Genomic DNA, 21,274 nt, shown 5'->3' with positions numbered 1-21,274 from the left:
ATTTGCAGGCTGTAGCACTGGGAGAAAATAAATGTCTGCTGTTCAAGCTGCCCAGTCTGGGTATTTTGTTACATCAGCCTAACCAAACTAATATATTCTCCTCTGCAGAAACCCTGTCTTGGTCCAATGTTCATCCCCCCTTGAAAACATGGCTCCATGGAGTCTTCAACCTGAGTAATGGCCTTATTGCTTAGAAGATGAAGTTGTCTTTCCCTTGATTGTAACTGTTCTTTGGGGAGGTGTAATGATTTTCAGTCAGACATGTTTAGTTGAGGATGAATTATTGTCTTCTTTAAGGGAGATCAGTAAAGCATAAAAAAAAACAAAAAACTCCCTCAACCCACATATTCTTCAGGTCATTTCCCTCACAGTGTACCCGTGTATAGAGGACCCCGAGATTATTGTGGGGCCACCTGCCTCAGCACCCTTTATCAGTACGTGCTGCTCCCAGGAACTTCTAGAACACGTCCAAGTAAAATATTAACTAAGCACCTGCAAGGACATGTTATGATCTCAGCCGAGAACTCATTTTCCTCATTTACACATGTTTTTAAATTATGTTAACAAGATGTTCTAACTGCCTGAATCAAGCTATACTGTACAGTGAACACCAGATGACGTTATAATCCAAGTAATATGTATCTCTGTCTCTCTCTGCTACAGAAGAGCAGTTGCAGTTTTAGGTGGCTGCAAAACTAACCAATGTAGTGCTTGATGAATGGAGGCTTGCTGAGCTTTTGCTCTCTGGGCTGTAGACTAAGTTAGTTTAGAGTAGAGCTGGAGGGTGGGTATTTTAGAGCTGAAGATGACCAAACACTTTTTAGCTTGCCTGAAATGTTTTTCAGACTTTGAAAGAGGGCTGAAATTAGCAACTGGGAAGAGAAAAACACTTCATTTTATACCCCACAGAGTTGAAACTCCTCAGCAAACCTATTAAAAACAGTTTATTTCCTTTTTGTAGATTCTTCTGCCATGGCTGAGCGTAGCATATCATTGATCTACATCACCAACCATTTTGACACCTAGTTTCATCACTAAATTTTTCTCTTTCCTATTGGTTTTAGAGCCAATTTCCTAGCTAAGAGCTGTACTCTTTGCCAATCCATAACCATGACACAGAAGCCACTAGTATACACACTGCCTTGCTCATGATGATGGGGTATCTCAGAGGGTTACAGAGGGCCACATAGCGGTCAAAAGCCATCATGCCTAAGAGCAAACGCTCTGTTGATCCCATTGCAAACCCAAAAAACATCTGCACTGTGCATCCAGAGAAGGAAATGTTCCTTTTCTTTGAGATCAAACTCCCCAGTGTTGAGGGAACAGAGGCAGATGTATAGCAAATATCCAGGAAAGAGAGGTTGCCCAGAAAGAAGTACATGGGGGTGTGAAGATGGGAATCAAAGATGCTCACTATGATCAGAACACCATTGCCAATTAGAATCACTAGATACATAACCAGAATTAGAGCGAAGTAAATGATCTCAAGTTTTGGGTAACCAGAGTCCCAGAAGAATGAATTTTTTCACAAATGTGTTATTTGTTATAGCCATGTCTCAGCTTTCAGGATATCAAAAGAAGATCTAACATAAAACATTTCCACTGCCAAGCAACAAATGTAACAGATATCTTATTCTAGGGTGACATAGAAAGAGAGTTTTCTTTAACTTCTGTCATCTGCTCCTGACATATGTTGTTGTCTTCAACAGTGTGTGCCCAGAATACAATTATCCTGGGATACTGAAAATCCTCTCCCTGTGTCTAATGTGTTCAGATCTACTAGGATCAGAAGCAAATTCAGAAGCAACCTTTCTATTGATGACACCATACCCTAAGTTGAGTTTTCGAAGAAGCCTTAGAATATTTCAGACAACAAACCCGATTTCTTCCTTTAGTTAGGTTCAGTGAGGGAATGGTGGGGGAGGCAAAATACTGGAATTTTGAGTCTGTATTTAATACAAATTTTCAAAAATGTAAAGCAAGTTTGGGTTTTATGATTATTTATCTACCTGACATTCTGTATCTCCTTTGAGTCAGTTAAATTGTATTTTTTATAGGGCAAACATTTAATTATAGTAAATATAAACTTTGTACTCTGTAATTTAACATCTGCTGAAAGGTAAAGTTAGTTGTTGATCCCATAGTTATAGCCCGTTCTTATTATTTTGTTAGTTCCTATTGCAAGACCAATGTGAAGGCCAAACTATGCATGGATATGATGAAGAACCTTGGAAGAACAATAATAGTCATTCTTCATTTGTTTTATTCTGTGACTTCCAAGTTATTTGTAATTTATGTATCTGAGAAAACTATAATAATGTTTAAATATATTTGTGTGTATAATACATTTGATTTTATAAAACCCAAATTATTCTTTTCATTATCCCTATTTTTTTTTCAAATGTTAAAGACAGAATGTGGCAAAAGTGACCCAGTTTGTGAGTACTTCTTACCATGATGGAAGATTCAGGGCTGTGGGACTAAATGATATGTCCCTGAACACTCCATTACCTATGAAATGATTCTACACTCACTCTACACGGCTTCCTGGGTAAAGCAATGTTCCCCCAAGTGGGGTCAGAAATTGGCCAAGGAATGCCTTAGATAGGAACAAGAGTACTCCAAATGGCCCCAGCATGAACACGAAAGAAGATACCAAATATGGCTTACCAAGAAACATGGTGGTGATCCAGATCCAGCCCCTTTGGGGTTCAGGCCTGGAGAGCCTGTTGGCTTCAATTTCCAAAAAAATTTACTGACAATATATCTTGGTCCACTTAAACCATTTTTCTTGCCACCAGCTCCAAGCCTTGCCCTCCTAGGCAGAAATCCCTTCACCAGTTCAAACCCACCTTGAGCCAGTTCTGTCTTGTTGCTTTTGTTCTTCTCCCAGAAATTTAAATTGGTTACTCTGTGCATTATATGAAAAAGAGAGGCAGGAGGAAATGAATGTGTCTTGCTCATCCCTTTGCACCTAGAGCCTAACAAAGTGGCTGCACATGTTGGGTTTGGGCTAAATTGGTGAAGGTGTACATAGAAAATTTTAATATACCCAAGTTATTTGTTTGCCGCAAGATCTGATGTTTTAAAAACTCTACTTTAGTCAGCACTAAAATAATGCCGTTGTAAATAACAATGCCAAAACAGAAGGTCACTCATTTGTACTCACATGAATAGATGTAGCATGAGATGAGCTTAATAAAAAAGTATTTGGGGCCTAGAAGAGAAAGGTCTAGGTTTAAGGTTCTTTTCTTCTAATTCATAGTCTCAGTTTTCTCATTTGTGAAGTAGTGATAAAAATACCTAACTTACTTTTCTCCCGTTTTGAGAAAAATTCAGTAAGATATGAAAACTGCTTTATGAATTAATGGGCATTATATAGAAATAACAATGATAATAAATCATAGCTCTTTGGTAACAATATAAATTAGTAGCCATATTTCCTCACATTTACATTATAAATCCATATTTAATAATAGCTTAAATTATGGAATGAAGATTGCAGTTGCATGGTATTGAAAACTTACTTCTCTACTGATAATTATTCCCACCTCCTAAAAAAACCAGTTACTTTCTTCTTAGTATTAATGTCAGCATTCTGAATTAAGGTCAGGTTCAACAAACAATGCCAGATTCCACAGATGTGAAAGAATAAATATTTGTAATGCAACAGTTGTAATTGCTCCCCAATTCCCAAAGCAATTTAAAGTTGGAAGGATAGCTCTGTGGAATGAAGAAACTTCAGGTATGTCAGGGACAGTGTCCCACAGACGCAATTAAGATGGCTGTTAGGAATATACTGTGACCGAACTAAAGTACAAAAATAAAATGACATTCTCCGACCCATGCACCTTGTGGGAACAAGAACAAATGTTCACCAAATCAACTCTATAAAATGTCAAAGCTTTTTAATCCAAACTATGCCTACCAAAGCAAAGTTCATTCAAAGTAAGATCTTAATTCAAATGATAAGTTCCAAGGAGAAATGCTGTAACTGGAAAATGGTCTGGATATCATAAATTAAATATATTTGTTGTGAATTAAATACATTGCCATTTAACTTTTTTGCTTAGTTTATCGTCATTCTTTTAGAAAGGTTAATGTCATGCAAAATGCTATCATCAACCTTTTTTGGAATGAGATAAAATACAGATAATCAATAATATTAACAAATTTATAGGGCAAAAGTGAATTCAAATGTTTAAGGCCAACAAGTAAACTAAAAATAATCCAGAATGGTTAGTGTGGGGCATGAATTCAGATAGATAGATGGTATATTATCAAATTAAAGTGTTTCAAACAACTATTATGCTATATTATAGTTATTAACACAGATTCTGGCTGAAATTTTCCAAAATATGCTATATTTCACTGCAAAATAGATGAAACCTGGAAGGCCATTTTCAGAAGGTAGGCCCATGCCCAAGCAAGAGACTCTCCAACTATGGACTATGGTTCCACATACTAACCCAGAACCAGCCCTGTTCCTCTGTGGACTTGGCTATAACACTGTTATAAAATGTAAAACTGCTGCGTGTGATTGTGTTATGCTCATCTGAAGAGAGTAGTAATGAGTAAAGAAAGTAAATCAATAATAAAAATAAAAAATAAAACCTTCTAACAAAGAAGAGTCCAGGACCAGATGGCTTCAATGATGAATTCTGCCAAATATCTAAAAGAAATTAATTCCAGTCCCTCTCAAAATCTTCCAAAGAACTGAAGAAGATGGAATGCTTCCAAATGTATTTTAAGAGGACAACATTGCCCTCATACCAATACCAGGTAAGGACATTACAAGAAAAGAGTAATATAGACCAATATTCCTGATGAGCATAGACAAAATAATTCTCAACAAAATATAAGAAAAACAAGTTCAACAACACATTAAAAGGATCACGCAGGATTTATCCCTGAGTTGCAAGGATGATTCAACATTTGAAAATCAATAAATATGAAACTCCATATAAACAGAATGAAGATTTAAAACTATATTATTTATTCAATAGATGCAGAAAAAGCACTTGATAAAATTCAATACACTTTCATGATAAAAATACTCAATCAGATATAGAAAGAAGGTACTTCAACATAACAAAGACCACATATGACAAGTTCACAACTAACATTATACTCAAAAGTGAAAAGCTAATGGGGGGGGGGGGTAAAACTAAGGTGCTAAAGAGTTGGTTAAAACTATTTAAATAATATTGTATATGCCTAAAGCCTTGTTGTCATAAATCAAAGTTAAAGAGAATTAAACAAGGATCAGATACAAATACAGGGCCCCCAGGGAGGAGGGAGGAGAAGCACTAGAAGTTCAAAAGCCATCATCCACAGGGTCTATACACACCCTTCTGTATAGAACCCATAGCAATGCCAATGGTACCCACCTGGAGGAGAGAGGAGCAGCTGAATGTTTTCTGCAGTGATAACACTCTCATTCTGGTGGAGCAGTGGCACAACAGTAGAATTTAGTGACTACATCATTTATATAGAAACATGGGTCAACCCAAAGGAGATGGATTGGCAAAGAACGCAGCCTCTGAGTAGGAGATATGGTCATGTTGTGGCTCTAAAATAGGAAATAGTAAAATTAATAAAATCAGCCCTAGCTGGTTTTGCTTAGTGGTTAGAGCTGACACCTGTGGAAGCGGAATGAAGGATCTCGGGTTTGATTCTGGTTGAGGGCATATGCCTCGGTTGTAGGGTCAATCCCCATTGGGGATGGGGGTGGTGCAAGAGTCAGCCAATCAATTATTCTTTTTCATCACTGATGTTTCTATCTCTTTCTCCCTCTCCTCTTCCTCTCTGTAATCAATATTATATACATATAATATATATATATTATATATTATATATATATATTATATATATATCTGTAATCAATATTATATATATATATATCTGTAATCAATAATATATATATATATTAAAGAAAACAAGATTAAAATTTAGCTATCATAATGGACCAAGAAATTACGGGAAAGCTAAATGTTAAAAAAAGAAGAACTATGATAAATTTATTGAAGAGTTTGAATGCATTGGAGAATGAAAAAACTGATTTTATTTCCCCAATCACTGTTTTTATCACTCCTTTGGATCCTTTGAGAACATCTCAGTCAGATTTGAAATGTTTCTGTTTATTTTGGCATAAAATGCCTCCTTTCTTCCCTCTTTTAGGTAGTTCTCTGCTAGTCTGCAGTCTTGAAAGCTCAGCAGGTCTTCATTCATGACAACAAAAGCCAGATGCTCTTTCTTTGCAGGCACCCAAAACCTTAAGAGTTGTTTTGTAGCACACCTGCACTGGGCTTGCACTGGAAAAAACAGCTTTTCCATTCTTCCACAGGGATTGCAGGGAGACACCTCTCACCACTCCGTTTTGCACTCCCCAAAAGGTAGAAGTTTCTTCTCCTGGCCTGAACTTTTCTTTATATAGATATGGAGGGAAGCACAAAAGAGGGCGTGGTATATTAGCAGAGTGATTTTTATCTTGTATAAAATATATCCAGCTCTTGTAATTATTATCTTTGGTAAAAGAAGTGCTTAGTAGTAACTTTTAGACCTCAACTTGAAGTTCTTAGCTTCAATTCTGAACATTTAGGGCACTACAAAGCTGGTACTATGCTGAGTCCCTTCTCCAGAGGGACCTGGTTTTAGTCATTTCCTTATTGCATGGTAAGATAACTATGGCTTACAAAGAAAGTCTATCCCATATCATTTAGGTAGTTTGTGTAATTACAGATTTTGTACTCTTGCCTCTCTACTTCCAAAGCTGTATGTGATTGTTTTCTACAATATTTCCACACAGTATAACAGAAACACTCATTTTAGATATCACCAGGAGACGCTGATAGAACTCATTGTTCTTGTGTGATCTGGATCAGAGCATATTGGAAGCTGAGTTTATAGAAAACTCTATTTCTCAGTAATTATTGCTGTACAGGGTTAGGGAAGGCGAAGAATAAAAACACCATGCTTTCCGCAAAGGAGGTTCTTGCTGGTTTACCTATGAGTCCACCTTTGTGCCTATTACACACAGACTTATATTTTCTGAATAGAAAATATTTATTGAATAGTTTTTTTGTTCAGCACATATTTCACAGCAGCTTTTACATCCTTATTTCTCAAGCTATAGATTATAGGATTTAGCATGGGGGTCACTACCCCATAAAAAATGGAAATAAGCTTGTCTGAAATTTGCAACTTGTCTTCCCTAGGCTGTTTTTGAGACTTGGGTTTGGCATACACAAAGAAGACGGTTCCATAAAATATGATCACCACAGTCAGGTGTGCTGAGCAGGTGGAAAAGGCTTTGTGCCTCCCTGTAGCTGAGTTCATTCTCAAGATGGTGTAGAGGATGAACGTGTAGGAGAAAAAAATGACCAGCAGTGGAAGAACCAGGAACGCCATATTGGATATCATCATGGTGATAACGTTGAGGGATATATCAGCACAAGCTAGTTTAAGGACAGCTAATATTTCACATGTGAAGTTATTGATAATATTCCTACAGAAAGGCAATTGCATGGCAAGAGATGTTTGCACCATTGAGTTGATTCCGCCGGAGAGCCATGACACAGAAGCCATCAGAACATACACCGACTTGCTCATGATGATGGGATATCTCAGAGGGTTACAGATAGCCACATAGCGGTCAAAGGCCATCATGCCAAGAAGAAAACATTCTGTTGACCCCATTGCAAACCCAAAGAACATCTGCACTGTGCATCCAGAGAAGGAAATGTTCCTTTTCTTTGAGATTAAACTCACCAATGTTGAGGGGACAGAGGAGGATGTGTAGCAGATATCCAGGAAAGAGAGGTTGCCCAGAAAGAAGTACATGGGGGTGTGAAGACGGGAATCAAAGATGCTCGCTATGATCAGAACACCATTGCCAATCAGAATCACTAGATACATAACCAGAATTAGAGCAAAGTAAATGATCTCAGTCTTTGGGTATCCAGAAAGACCAAGAAGTAGAAATTCTGACACAAATGTCTGGTTAATTTCATCCATGTCATCTGCTTTCAGAAGGAAGATGCAATATAAAATTCATTCACTGCCAAGAAACACTTGTAAAAATTACCTGAACAATTCATTTGTTAGAATGGATTAAAAGGGTGTTTGCTTGAAGCTCTAACATCTGGTTATCGTCAACAATGTATGTAACTAGAATGCAATGAAATTGGGAAAGATGGAAGTTTTAGCACCCAATGCCAATATATGAAGATCTACCTCTGATCAGACACAGAAGTAATATTTCCTGCTGTTGAGGACATGACCCTCAGTTGAGATTTCTAAACTCTTGACTAATTACTAATTATAAGCCTGACTTCTTCATCTGCCCCAGAAAGCAAGCAGTGGAAATGGCGAAACACTGAAATTAGATTTGGAATTAATAATGAAGTTCAAAATTTCACAGCAACTTTGATTTTTTTGGTGCAAATTTCTTTCTTGGCCTGCATACCTTAGATTAGTAAATGTAATTATATATTTTATAGACAATTAATAATAACTTGAATGGCATTAACTGAAATTTAACATGTTTAAACATAGTTGATCTCATATTCCAGCCTCTCTGGGTATCTTCTATGAAACATTGCATATATCAGCTCCACATGAATGTTATAGATAATCTTCGGAGAACATTACACAGTCTCTTCATTTATTTTATTCTGTAAAATAATAGGTAAATCAGAATATATCTTAATAATTTACTCATTTAGTTAAAACTAAGAAAATTAGGTTTAAATATTTTATATAAATATATGTACCACTTTATGATTTATAAAATATAATCTTTTCTATTATTTCCGTTTTTTCAAACATAAAAGATGGAATTTCTCTGAAGTTAACAAGGTAGCAAATAAATGGAGCTTGAAGCTCCTATTAAGGCTAGTTCACATCTTCTCTAACTTTCATTACATATGAAGCAACTGGTTATCTTGAAAACTTTAGATTCTGCTTTAGTGTTCAGGGCAGCTCCTGAGAGTCTGCATTTATTCTGAATGCCCAGGTGTTACTTTTGCAAAAGGTCTGAACACACAGGTAGCAGGGCTTTAGCTACACCAAATAGGTAGATTATGTACATTTTTCTGATCCAAATGGATTTTCATTCACTTTATGATGGATGGGAATGCCATCCTGAAAAATGACAAGAACATAGTTTTTTGCTTTACCGAAAGCTCCATATTGACATCATGTTTGCAAACATTCTAAATAGAAAATATTATTGAAAGACAAATTTTTTTAAAGTAGGCGAAACTTTGCCAGATCTTTAACCCAGTCATATTGTAAGCACGAAAGAATAAATAAAAGAATAAAGTAAAGTGCCTGCCATTACAAAGCTGACAATTCAGTTGGGTACAGGAAAAGTACATATGAAAATATATTATAAGTATAATTACATTATGTAATTGAAACAGTGAAAAGTGAGACCCTGGATAAGAAGGAATTACTGTCCTTATTAATATATATAAATGACATGAGTTTAACATACTGGAATAGTGTCTCAGGCTAACATGAAATTCTGGTTTGAAGTTTTGAGCTCCTAATTAGAGCTGCAGTCTTTTCATTTTAAAAATGGTGATAAAAATACCTGCTTTACTTTTCTTGCTTGGATAGTATACAGAAATAATGAGATAGCACAGGAAAATTGCTTTGAGAATTATATTAACAGACATTTTATAAATAACAATGAAATAATAAAGTGATTCAGATCTGTATATTGCTGACAATGAAATGAATATTAAATAACAGCCTTACTGTAGATTGAAATACATTTTCATGGTATTGAAGACTTACCTTTCTACTGATAAGTTATTCCTACCTTACCTCCTACCAAGTATTTTCTTCTTAGTATTAATGTCAGCATTCTGAATTAAGGTCAGGTTCAACAAATAATGCCAGATTCCACAGATGTGAAAGAATAAGTATTTGTAATATAACAGTTGTAATTGCTCCCCAATTCCCAAAGCAATTTAAAGTTGGAAGGATAGCTCTGTGGAATGAGAAAACTTTTGGGTGTGTTAGGGACAGTGTCCCATAGACACAAATAAGATTGTTGTTGGGAATAAACTGTAGCTAGACTAAAGCACAAAAATGAAATGACATTCTCCTACTCAACATAACTTTGGAAAAAGGGGCAAATGTTCACCAAATTAACTTTATAAAATGTGAGAGTGTTTTAACTCAAAATATGTCTACCAAAGTAAGGTGATTTCAAAGTAAGAAATTACACATTCAAATGATAATTACCACCCTGGCCGGTTTGGCTCAGTGGATAGAGCATCGGACTGCAGACTCAAGGGTCCCAGGGTCTATTCCAGTTAAGGGCATGTACAAGGGGATGTGCAGGACGCAGCTGACTGATGTTTCTCTCTCATCAATGTTTCTGGCTCTCTATCTCTGTCCCTTCCTCTCTGAAAAAAAAAAAAATCAATAAAATAGCCCTAGCTGGATTGGCTCAGTGAATAGAGTGTACGCCTGTGGACTGAAGGGTCCCGGGTTTGATTCTAGGCAAGGACACATGCTGGGGTTGCAGGCTTGATCCCCAGTAGGGGGTGTGCAGGAGGCAGCCGATCAATGATTCTCATCATTGATGTTTCTCTCTCTCTCTCCCTCTCCATTCCTCTCTGAAATCAATGAAAAATATTTTTAAAAAATCAATAAAACATATTTTTACAAAAGAAATATTTCAAATGATAATTACCAAAACAAAACGCTAGAATTTAAAATGATCTAGCTTGGCTGATGTATCTCATCAACCCAGGAACTAAGAGGTCATGATTCCCAGTCAGGGCACATGCCAGGATTTTGGGCTTGATCCCCAGTGAGGGGGTGTTGGAGGCAGCTGATCTATGATGTTTCTCTCTCTTTGATGTTTCTATCTCTCTATCCCCCCCCCCACTTCCTCACTCTCTAAAAATCAATAAAAACATATTTAAGATTATTTAGATATTATAAAGAGATATTTGATGTGAGTTAAAGGCATTGACATTTAATAATTGTCTATGAGTTATTATTTTTTGCTTAATCCCTTCACTTTTTCATCCAGCCCACAAACCCCCCTCCTCTCTGACGTCTGTCAGTCAGTTCTCTATGAGTCTGTTTCTATTTGCTTGTTAATTTATTTTGTTCATTAGAGTCCACGTGTAAATAAATGCATGTGGTACTTATTTTTCTCTGACTGGTTTATTTCACTTAGACTAATACTCTACAGGTCCATCCATGCTGTCACAAAAGGTAAGACTTCCTTCTCTGCTACAGCTGAGTAGTATTCCATTGTGTAAATGAATAACAGGTTTGTTTTTTTTTAATCCATTTATGTACTGCTGGACACTTGGGCTGCTTCCAAATCTTGGATATTGCAAATAACGCTGCAATGAACACGGGGGTGGCATGCATTCTTTCTAATTAATGTATTGGGTTTCTTGGTACATATTCCAAGAAGTGTGGAATTGCTGAGTCTTAAGGCAGTTCATTTTTAATATTTTGAGGTAACTCCATACAGTTTTCATAGTGGCTATACCAATCTTCATCCCACCAACAATAATTACGTAATGGTATTCATTTTGTAATATGTATTTATATAATATCAACACAATGTAATATGTCAATAAAAATTCAGAATAATGCCTTCGTCAGTTTGGCTCAGTGGATAGAGCATTGGGCTGCAGATGGAAAGGTCTCAGGTTCGATTCCATTCAAGGGCACATGCCTGGGTTGCGGGTTCGGTCCAATGTGTAGAAGGCAGCCAATCAATGATTCCCTCTCATCATTGATGTTTCTACCTCTCTCTTCATCTCCCTTCCTCTCTAAAAATTTCAGAATAACACAAAAAACATAAATTCCAAGTTTTTCTGGTTTGAAGAACAGACTTTAGAGAAAGAGGAATTGAGCTCTAACTCCTTTCAGAATTCTTTTTTTGCAATGGTCCTTCAGTGAAAAGTACCACTGTTGGCCAAAACTATAGACATTAAAGCAACACATAATTTCATAGTAGACAAAATATAGAGCACATTTGAGAAACCAATGGATATGGTAAAATTGTCCATCCACCTACAAGTATATATTCTGTGTGTCCACCATGCTCAACACACATCGTTTTTAAAAAAAATATTTTAAAAATTGGATTTATATAGAGAGAGGAATGGAGAGGAATAAAGAAACACTGATGAGAAACTATTAATTGGCTGCCTCCTGCACACCCCCCCACAGGGGATCGAGCCCACAACCCAGGCATGTGCCCTGATGACGAATCAACCCGGTGATCTCTTGGTGCGTGGATCAATGCTCAGTCATAAGCTACACTGGCCAGGGCTCAAGACACATATTGATCTGTTGCTGTGATAGAGAATGTAAAAAATGAAAGTTGTCTGCCTTTAAGTAGTTTTCAGCCCCTGCAGGAAAACTTGTTGCATACACATATTATAGGCAATGAATAATATCTTTTTGTTGCTCAGTTACTCATTCTTTAAAATAAAGATAATTATAAGATCTATCTCATGAACTGTAATAAGAATTCTATAAATCAATAGTATATATCTCATGTAAAGTGCATAAAATGGCCCCTCTCCCTCTCAGTTGGTATTGTCTATTATTAATTAGCATTAGATTACAGATACCTGAACAGAATAACTTGTAGCATTTAGAGTGAACTAAAGAAGAAATATGTAGGAGATTAGAGAGAAATTACTAATTTGAAAAAAGTAGGCTTATATGAAAAAGTTTTAACAAAAAAAATAATGAGAAAGGATTCATTTCTGGGACAAAAGTTGAGTTTGAATGCAGACCCTTGTTATTAAAGATAAATTGTTTTTTATACAAATTTACATTCTGTTCCACATGCTTTAACTCTTAACTTGGGTCTAAAGGGAAAATACAGCTTAGTTTTAACTTTTTATTGAAATTGCATTGTTAGTCTAATAAAATCTTCTAACCTAACTTTCCCTGCACTCATCGCAAAGTGGGGGATGCAATACTGGAAAAGCTCATTTCAAGTTTTCATTGTGAGCAAGGAGGCAGTGTTGCAGGTTGATTGCAGCAGATGAGGTCATAAAAGCTGGATTTTAGATATTTTTTATCCCTTCTTATACTGGCTGGACAACATTCAGCAAAATACTTCAACTTTCGGAGTCTCAGGCTCTACAACTGTATAATAGTAACATTGTACTAACTGATGGTTATATTCTGAGAAAAATTGCAAATATTTGAAAATTCTATGCCAACAAAGGCAATATATATGACTAATCATAGGACATTTTCAGAGTTTTTCTGTTTGAGTTTTTAAATCTTCAAATACTATGGTGATACAGACAGTGATGTAAATGTCTTATTTAGGTTGCATTGCCACAAGGATATACCAATTACAATAGATATAATTGGATCTAACTGCATTCTCCCTAGAGTTTTGGAAAGTTTTTAATTTTCCATGCTTACAGTCCTAACTTTAGTTTGCTGCAAATCCTGGACAACTCCCTGGCTCGCCCAAAAAATGATATAAAATGTCCTGCTGTAAGAATGGTTGGTCTTTTGGAGGATGTTTCTGGGGCTCAAAACCTAGAGAAACACTTAACCACAAAGTCCTCAAGAATCTACTGGTTATCATTGTTCTCCCGACTCCATCCCACTCCCCCGAAACTGAACTAGAAACTCTGGGCTTGAGAGTCAGAACATTTTAAATAAACTCATCTATCCATTTACCTGAGGAATAAACTGGTAAGTACAAACTGGAAGAAAATAATGACAGCACCTGGCTTACTGTATAAATTTCACTAATATCTCCTCTGTCCTGCAGATTATTGCAAAAAAATAGAATTTCTTAAAGTTGTAAAGCGAAACAGCAATTAAGAAAGAAAACTGGTCTCAAATCAAGGAAAGGAAACCATTCCTCAGAGGTATATAAATGACATAATATTCTATCTTCTTTTCTTATAAATATTGGTGTGTTTTTAAATTATGGGTAAGATATCAATCTATAATTATGTCTTTGATTTGTTCCTAAAAAAAAAAAAATGTGTGTTCCCCTGTAAAATATTCACTTTAAATTTACATATAAATGTTATTGTGCTATAAATCACAATATTGATTCCTTTTTTAAATGCTTTTCCAGGGATCTATTTATGTTGCTACATAACGTCTGGTTCATTTGCTTCTCACTCTGTAAACTGTTGCATACTGAATGCTTACACAAAGTAGAAGCATTCCTCTGATGATGGACATTCAGCTCACCTCCAACCACTTTTCTACCACAAATAATGCAATGATGAGTATCCTTATGCTATTCTCTTTATAGTCCTGGGCAAAAACTTATTTAGGACATATTCTCATGACTGGAATCACTGGGACCTACTGAACTTTGATATAGCCAGAGAGTTTTCCAGCATACCAGTGTACATTCCCACCAGATTCTACCTCCCCACATGCTTGCCAACATTTGGTATCATCTACTACTTTTTCTAGTAAAAATGAGTATCTCATGAACACTTAATGAGCATTTTTTTAAGGTTTTCTAAGTGTGAGAATTTCTCCATATACTTGTCAGCCACTTAGAAAAACTCTTCTGTGAATCGCTGATTTCTATCTTTTGACTAACTTTCTACTGGCTTAAAGCTTTATATTTTATAAGTTTTTCTTCTCCACTATAAGTTCATATGAGATTTTATAGTCTTTTATTAATTTTATACTTATTTTTCTCTACATATAAATTGTTAATCCATCTGGTTTCCACCTTTATGTATGGTGATCTAAAAATCTAATTTTATATTTTTTCATATAAGAGCATTTTCCTAACATGTTCTACTAAGCTGTTATTTCCCCATTGTTTTGGGGTAAGTTTTGTGAGATGTTATTCCCATACAAGCATATGTCTGTATCCGAGATCTCTTTTCTTTTCCACTAGACTATTTAAATGTCCCTTTATCATTATCATAATATTTTTATTTCTGTGGCTCACAGGGTGTTTCAAATATGGATGGTGCCCTTATTTTTCTTTCATGAATTTAATTAAGTTGTGTACTTTTATTCTTCCATATAAATTTTAGAATGAGTATTCATATTACTCAAAACAAAAGTAAAAGTTTGAATGTTTTTAATTGAATATATAAATTAATTTGAGGGGAAATAGCAGCCTTATATTTTTATAACATTTATTAATATGCTTTACCCTTTCAATTACTCAGTCTATTAGGCTATCTATTATAATTTTAAATGATTTCTGTAAATATTTTGTGCCTGCTTTAAGATAAAACACAAGTATTTCATATTTTAATTTTTATTATGTTAATTTCCATTATGTTTGTTAATAATTTACTAATATAAAGAGAACTATTGATTTTTCCATTGATCTTACATCCAGACTCTTACTAATTTTTTCTCATTAGGTTTTATAAATTTTTCAGTTTTCTTTTATTGCTACTTCTGCCGTATTTTATCTTGTAATTTTGAAAAGGATTACCAACTCTATGTTAAATAGTAGCTGTAAGAATGGGCATCCTTATTACAGATCTTAATTAAAATATACAAACTGTCTTATTACTAAACTGGAGAACCAGTGCACGAAATTAGTGCATGGCAGGGGTGGGGGAGGGTCCCTCAGCCAGCCTGCACCCTCTCCAGTCCAGGACCCCTGTTGGCCTGATCACCCTAACTGCTCTCCCCTGCTGGTCTGATCTCTCCTAACCACCTCTACCTCAGCCCCCACCTCCGTGGCTTTGTCTGGAATGATGTCCAGCCTAATTAGCATATTACCCTTTTATTAGTATAGATAGTAATTTGCTACTGGTTTTTGGTTTCCTTTTAAGGTTAGGAAGTTAACTTTTGTTTCTGAACTTCAAATAGTTTATATGAAAATTAAGAATTAATCTTCATCAAATTTATTTCTTACATCTCATAAAATAATTGCTTTTTATTTTTTCAGTCTACTCATGATATGATTTACTGGTGATGTTTAGCAAATATTTAAGAAAGGCTAATAAGAAAAATCCATATGCATACAATAATAGTTCTTACTTCAGTGGATTGTTGTGCATAAAATCACTTAGAAATATATATGGTGTAGACTAATCAATACAATACTATTTGATTTTATAATAAAATTATTAAAATGTAGATTATCAATATTACTTCATACTTGCTGCATTGGTGTTCAAACTATGCCCCTTGGAAACCAAATTGAGGGAGAATAAGGTACTAAAAGATCGTGCTTTTAGTGTAAAAGATCATGCTTTTAGTGTAATTTTTTAGTGCAAAGCAGTGTAATTTGATCAGAAAAATTCTCCTTTTAGTTTGTTTCCTATATGCATTGGAAATGCATTTCACTCAATTAAATGTATACATTTTTAATATAAGTACTGTTATTACAGTTGATCCCTAAGTTATAGGGACCGTGGTGTTCTGCACTTTCCAACCAGAAATGTTTTAATAGTCTCCAAAAACTTGAACTGGAAAACCTAAAAGTTAGAGTGCTCAGATTTCAGGCATCAGGTGCTATTAGCAGGATTTCTATCCCAAGTAAACTCCAATTCTGAGCTCTCAACAGTCTGGACAAACTGCCCTTCACTATCTCCAAAGTTTCTTATTTGTCACTATCTCATTTTCTTCTGCTTCAAACCAAGGTAACAAATGAAACCTTTAATTCTGATCTTCCTTGCTACAAGGGAACAGCAAATCTCATAGAAATAATTTCCCGCCAGAAGTCACATCTAAATACTGCGAGACTGAGGACTACAGGACTGACCATGTACATGTGCAATAACAGGCTCATGTTCTAGGTAGGTGCCCAGGCATCCTCTACAATCCCACAATCCTCTGGTTGCATACTTCAGGTTTTTCTAGCTCCTCCATAAGTAATGTTTCCTTCAGTAGTGTTGCAACTTCCAGGGCCTCTAGTTGGAGAGGATATTTCTGTTCTTTGACTTTGATAGCTGTTTTCTATCTGGAATCAGTGAAGTTTCAGGAGTACTGTCACTGTCAGGAACATGTCGGACCCAGGTGCACTCATGGAACAACCGCCCATTCAGTCCGTGGCTGGCACCATCCCAATTCACAATGAGAAAAGTACTGTGCTGAGCTATTTTCCAATTGGATCTTCCTCTTCCTTCCCCAGCACACACCCCAACCCTTCATACCCTTAAGACCTTCCCCCCTATTTCTTTGACTTTCCCCAATCAAATTCATACTCTATCAGTTGCCTAGGAGTCCCCCTAACTGCTTCCTGGGTGGCAGGGCCAGCCTAGGAGAGGGGCCATGGTGTTTTGGTCTCTGGTCATTCCACTGTTTCAGTTGCTGGTCTTTTATTCTTTAGGATGTCCTTTCAACAAGGCAACTGTCCTCAATGAAACTGTATGCATATTTGTAATCACTCCTTATACCACCAGAACAAACATACTGATCTCTAGAAAGACTTAACCACACAGCACTGCATTATGATTTTGATGGTCCCATGACACGTTGCCTTTATGGGCCCTTTATTCCATGCAATAATTATACACTTTATATTTGCATTGCCATGAAGACAAATATACTAATACTATGTATTAAAACTTAAATATTCATTGCTTTATTCAGATTTTAAAAGAAATAAAAACATTGTCATAGTCTCCTAACAGTATGGTAGGCCTACCATGCCTGGCAGATAAATCAGCCTTATAGCCTTTGGTCAAGCATTCAAATACATATAGGATTCTGTCAGATAATATCAATTACTGAAATCAACTGAGAATAATATGTTAATTGGCAACTAATATTCATCTCCAGTGACAAACATAAGAGAGAAGGGAGAGTGTTCTTGTAGAATGGGAAACATCCTTCAAATCTAATGCATCAGCTATAACTGAGCATGATGATGAAAATAAGTCCAATGATCTCGTTATTACAATTTATTTTATGATGAGCTAAAAAACAGATTTTTACACCACAACCCTTGCTTTTACAATGCTGACTTCTAATTTAAATTTAAAGCATAGTGTGGGAATCCTGTTCAAACAAGGCACATCTGTCTGCTGAAAACTATGGGCTGCTGATTTGTAGTCAATGTATTAAGAGGCAGAGCCAGTGGAAATGACAAGAAACTGGTTTGGGACCCAAACTTCCCATAATCAAACGTGTTCTCTCTTAACCCTGAGAAAATCAGATTAGGATTCCTAGCCTAGTGGTGTGGGTCTGCAGTAAGAAATTTGTCCCTGGGTTATACTGTTGCATCCAAATACAGAACTACACACAGTAACAGAACATATTTCTTAAAGGAGAACTCTTACCTACACTGTTGTAACCAATCTCTGTTCTATCATCCAGAGAGTCTGTTGGAAAAATGTTATATGTAATATGGAAAGGACCAATGACTCCATATTGACAGAGTTTGTCCTGGTTGGACTTTCTGCCCACCCAAAGCTCCAGACAGTTTTCTTTGTGCTAGTTTTATGGATGTACCTGATGATCCTGCTGGGAAATGGAGTTCTCATCTCAGTAATCATCTATGATTCTCACTTGCACACCCCCATGTATTTCTTCCTCTGTAATCTTTCCTTTCTGGACATTTGCTACACAAGCTCATCTATCCCACTAAGTCTTGACAGCTTTCTTACAGGAAGGAAGCGTGTCTCCTTCTCTGGGTGCATGGTGCAAATGTTTCTCTCCTTTGCCATGGGGGTCACGGAGTGTGTGCTTCTTGGCATGATGGCACTTGACCGCTACGTGGCCATCTGCTACCCACTGAGATACCCTGTCATCATGAGCAAAGGTGCCTACATACTCATGGCAGCTGGGTCCTGGATCTCTGGGCTCGTGGATTCAATGGTGCAGACATCTCTCGTAATGCAATTACCATTCTGTGCTAACAATGTCATTAACCATCTTGTCTGTGAAATTCTGGCTATCCTGAAACTGGCCTGTGCTGATATTTCAATCAATGTGATCAGTATGGCAGGATCAAATGTGATTGCTCTGGTTATTCCATTGCTAGTAATTTCCCTTTCTTACATGTTTATTGCTGCTGCTATTCTGAGGATCCCTTCGACTGAAGGAAAACGTAAGGCCTTCTCCACCTGTTCAGCCCACCTGACAGTGGTGATTATATTCTATGGAACCATTTTCTTCATGTATTCAAAGCCCAAGTCTAAAACGTCTGTTGGTACAGACAATCAAGACATCATTGAGGTCTTCATCACCCTCTTCTATGGAGCGATGATTCCCATGCTCAATCCTATTATCTACAGTCTTCGGAACAAAGATGTAAAGGCTGCTGTGAAGAACATGCTAGGAAGGAAAAAGTCTCTGATGGACTATAAATGAATACTGATTTACACTATGTGACTCGCCATTCAAAGCTGTGGCAGGCACAAAATGCAAAGGGAGAAAATTACCATGTGAAAACAAATTTACTGTCTCATTCAAAACCATACTATGAAAATATGTGGGGCCCTAACTGCGTAGCTTAGTTGGTTAGAATTATTCAAGTGGTTATTAATCAGCACATGATATATATTCATTTTTAATTTGTTCATTTACTATTTTTGTCTACCACATATAAGGTTTTTGAGAGTAGAAACTTGTCTGTTTATTAACCTATAACATTGCAAAGGCCTAGAATAGAACATGACATATAATAGCTCAATAAATGTTTTTCAATAACTAAATGAATCACATCATCTATAAAACTAGAAATGTATTTATGTCATATCTGAGGTAACAATAGTTATTCAGGAAGAAATATGATCAGCTAGGCTGTAATGAAGACTTCTTTCCCACTCTGCATTGAATCAAACAGCTCCTCCAAAGAATGAGAACTAGAACCAGACAGAACTGATAACTGACAGAAGCTGCAATAAGAGGATTAGAAGTGGCTATAGAGAGTGAAGTCATTCAGTGAACTGAGCAGCTACAGGGTTTGGGGAGAATAAGACAAAGATAACTTAAAATTGAGATGGTCATTACTGCTGAGGTGTAGTCCTGGGGGGGAGGGGGGAGCAATGCTATTGGAGGAACTGAGTCAAAACTCATTCTTTGAGGAATCTATGGGAGTTTACATTTAGAACACAAATCTGAAGCAAAAGTCTTTAATTCTAAATTGTAAAAGTAAGTCCATAATATCTTCCTTTCTTGTTAGAAGGTAATTATTGTTTCTTTATAAGATTAAATAAGTTCATTCACGCATAGCACTAAAAAGTGCCTGAAACATACTATATATTGTAAATTCCAATAAACATTGACTATTTTATTATTAGTAGTAGTGGATGTATTTTAATGGGTCATAAAGCTTTGAGTATGCAACAAGATTTTCATCCTTACTTCCTCAGGGAGTAATTTCGATGCTATTAAACTGTTGTCTCTGAGTTTCAAATCCATTTTTCTATTCCCGCTTTGAGTTGGGATTGGCACAGTGAAAACCACATTTCTCCCTCATTAGCTAGCTTCTGTTAAATTCTTCCAAAAGAGTTGCTAGAGAGAGAATGGAAGGTAAGTTGGATGAAGATAAGGGACCTCCCTATGTGCTTCTTGTTCCTATAGCATCTGGCCAGCTGTGGTTCTTCACCATGACAATGTCAACTCCTGAGCTGCTTCCACCATTGGTTTCAGTTTTCATTTCTTCTTTTCTATAAACCCAGAAGTTACTAGTGCTCAGAGGTTTGATTATGTTCCTCAGCTTTTACTTCTGATTAATGAATAGCCTGTCAAGTCTGTAGCCTTGAAGATCTAAAGAGAAATAAAACACACAATTCTCTGCTTGAAAAATTTAATGAATGAGATAAGAGTGTAAGCAATAGATACGGTTGGGCTATCATTTTTAGGTAGAACTAAATAACAGAAGTTAGTGTGCAAGATATTTGTATTTCTTTTGCAGTTTCTTTCTTGTGTCTAAAATGTAGATTATGAAAGCCTCACTAGTATACTTTAAAATAACACAATAATTATCATCATATGAAAAAAAACACTGAATAGTTATAGGAGACTCTGAAATACATGTCAGAAGAAACAAACTTGAGGAAAATATGTCTTTTCTTTCCTAATGCATACCTAGCACCTACCTAAGTTCCATTCCTAGCATGTAGTATATTATTTCTATAAATATGTTAAATTGATGCCTAAGGCCCTAACCAGTTTGGCTCAGTGGATAGAGCGTCGGCCTACAGACTGAAAGGTCCCAAGTTTGATTCCGGTCAAGGGCATGTACCTTGGTTGCAGGCACATCCCCAGTGGAGGATGTTCAGGGGGCAGCTGATCAATGTTTCTCTCCCATTGATGTTTCTAACTCTCTATCCCTCTCTCTTCCTCTCTG

At 36.2% G+C, this 21,274-nt stretch overlaps 2 protein-coding genes and 1 pseudogene across 2 annotated transcripts; 1 reads left to right on the top strand and 2 right to left on the bottom strand.

Moving 5' to 3' along the window:
- Positions 1-1,078: 1,078 nt before the first annotated feature.
- Positions 1,079-2,919, bottom strand: LOC118716689 (annotated as a pseudogene).
- A 4,146-nt stretch (positions 2,920-7,065) lies between these two features.
- On the bottom strand, positions 7,066-8,138 carry LOC118716743 (olfactory receptor 13C3). Its single transcript, XM_036434278.2, has one exon. The coding sequence runs from the start codon at positions 8,014-8,016 to the stop codon at positions 7,066-7,068; it is 951 nt and encodes a 316-aa protein (XP_036290171.1). The 5' UTR covers positions 8,017-8,138.
- A 10,174-nt stretch (positions 8,139-18,312) lies between these two features.
- LOC118716742 (olfactory receptor 13C8) lies at positions 18,313-19,290 on the top strand. Its single transcript, XM_036434277.1, has one exon. It carries the CDS (start codon positions 18,325-18,327, stop codon positions 19,288-19,290), a length of 966 nt encoding a protein of 321 aa, XP_036290170.1. The 5' UTR covers positions 18,313-18,324.
- The last annotated feature ends 1,984 nt before the right edge of the window (positions 19,291-21,274 follow it).

This window comes from Pipistrellus kuhlii, unplaced genomic scaffold (assembly GCF_014108245.1).
Source record: "Pipistrellus kuhlii isolate mPipKuh1 unplaced genomic scaffold, mPipKuh1.p scaffold_m20_p_12, whole genome shotgun sequence".
Classification (NCBI taxonomy): domain Eukaryota; kingdom Metazoa; phylum Chordata; class Mammalia; order Chiroptera; family Vespertilionidae; genus Pipistrellus; species Pipistrellus kuhlii.
The sequence above is the reverse complement of the archived record's forward strand: the minus strand, read 5'-3'. Positions and strand labels throughout refer to the sequence as shown.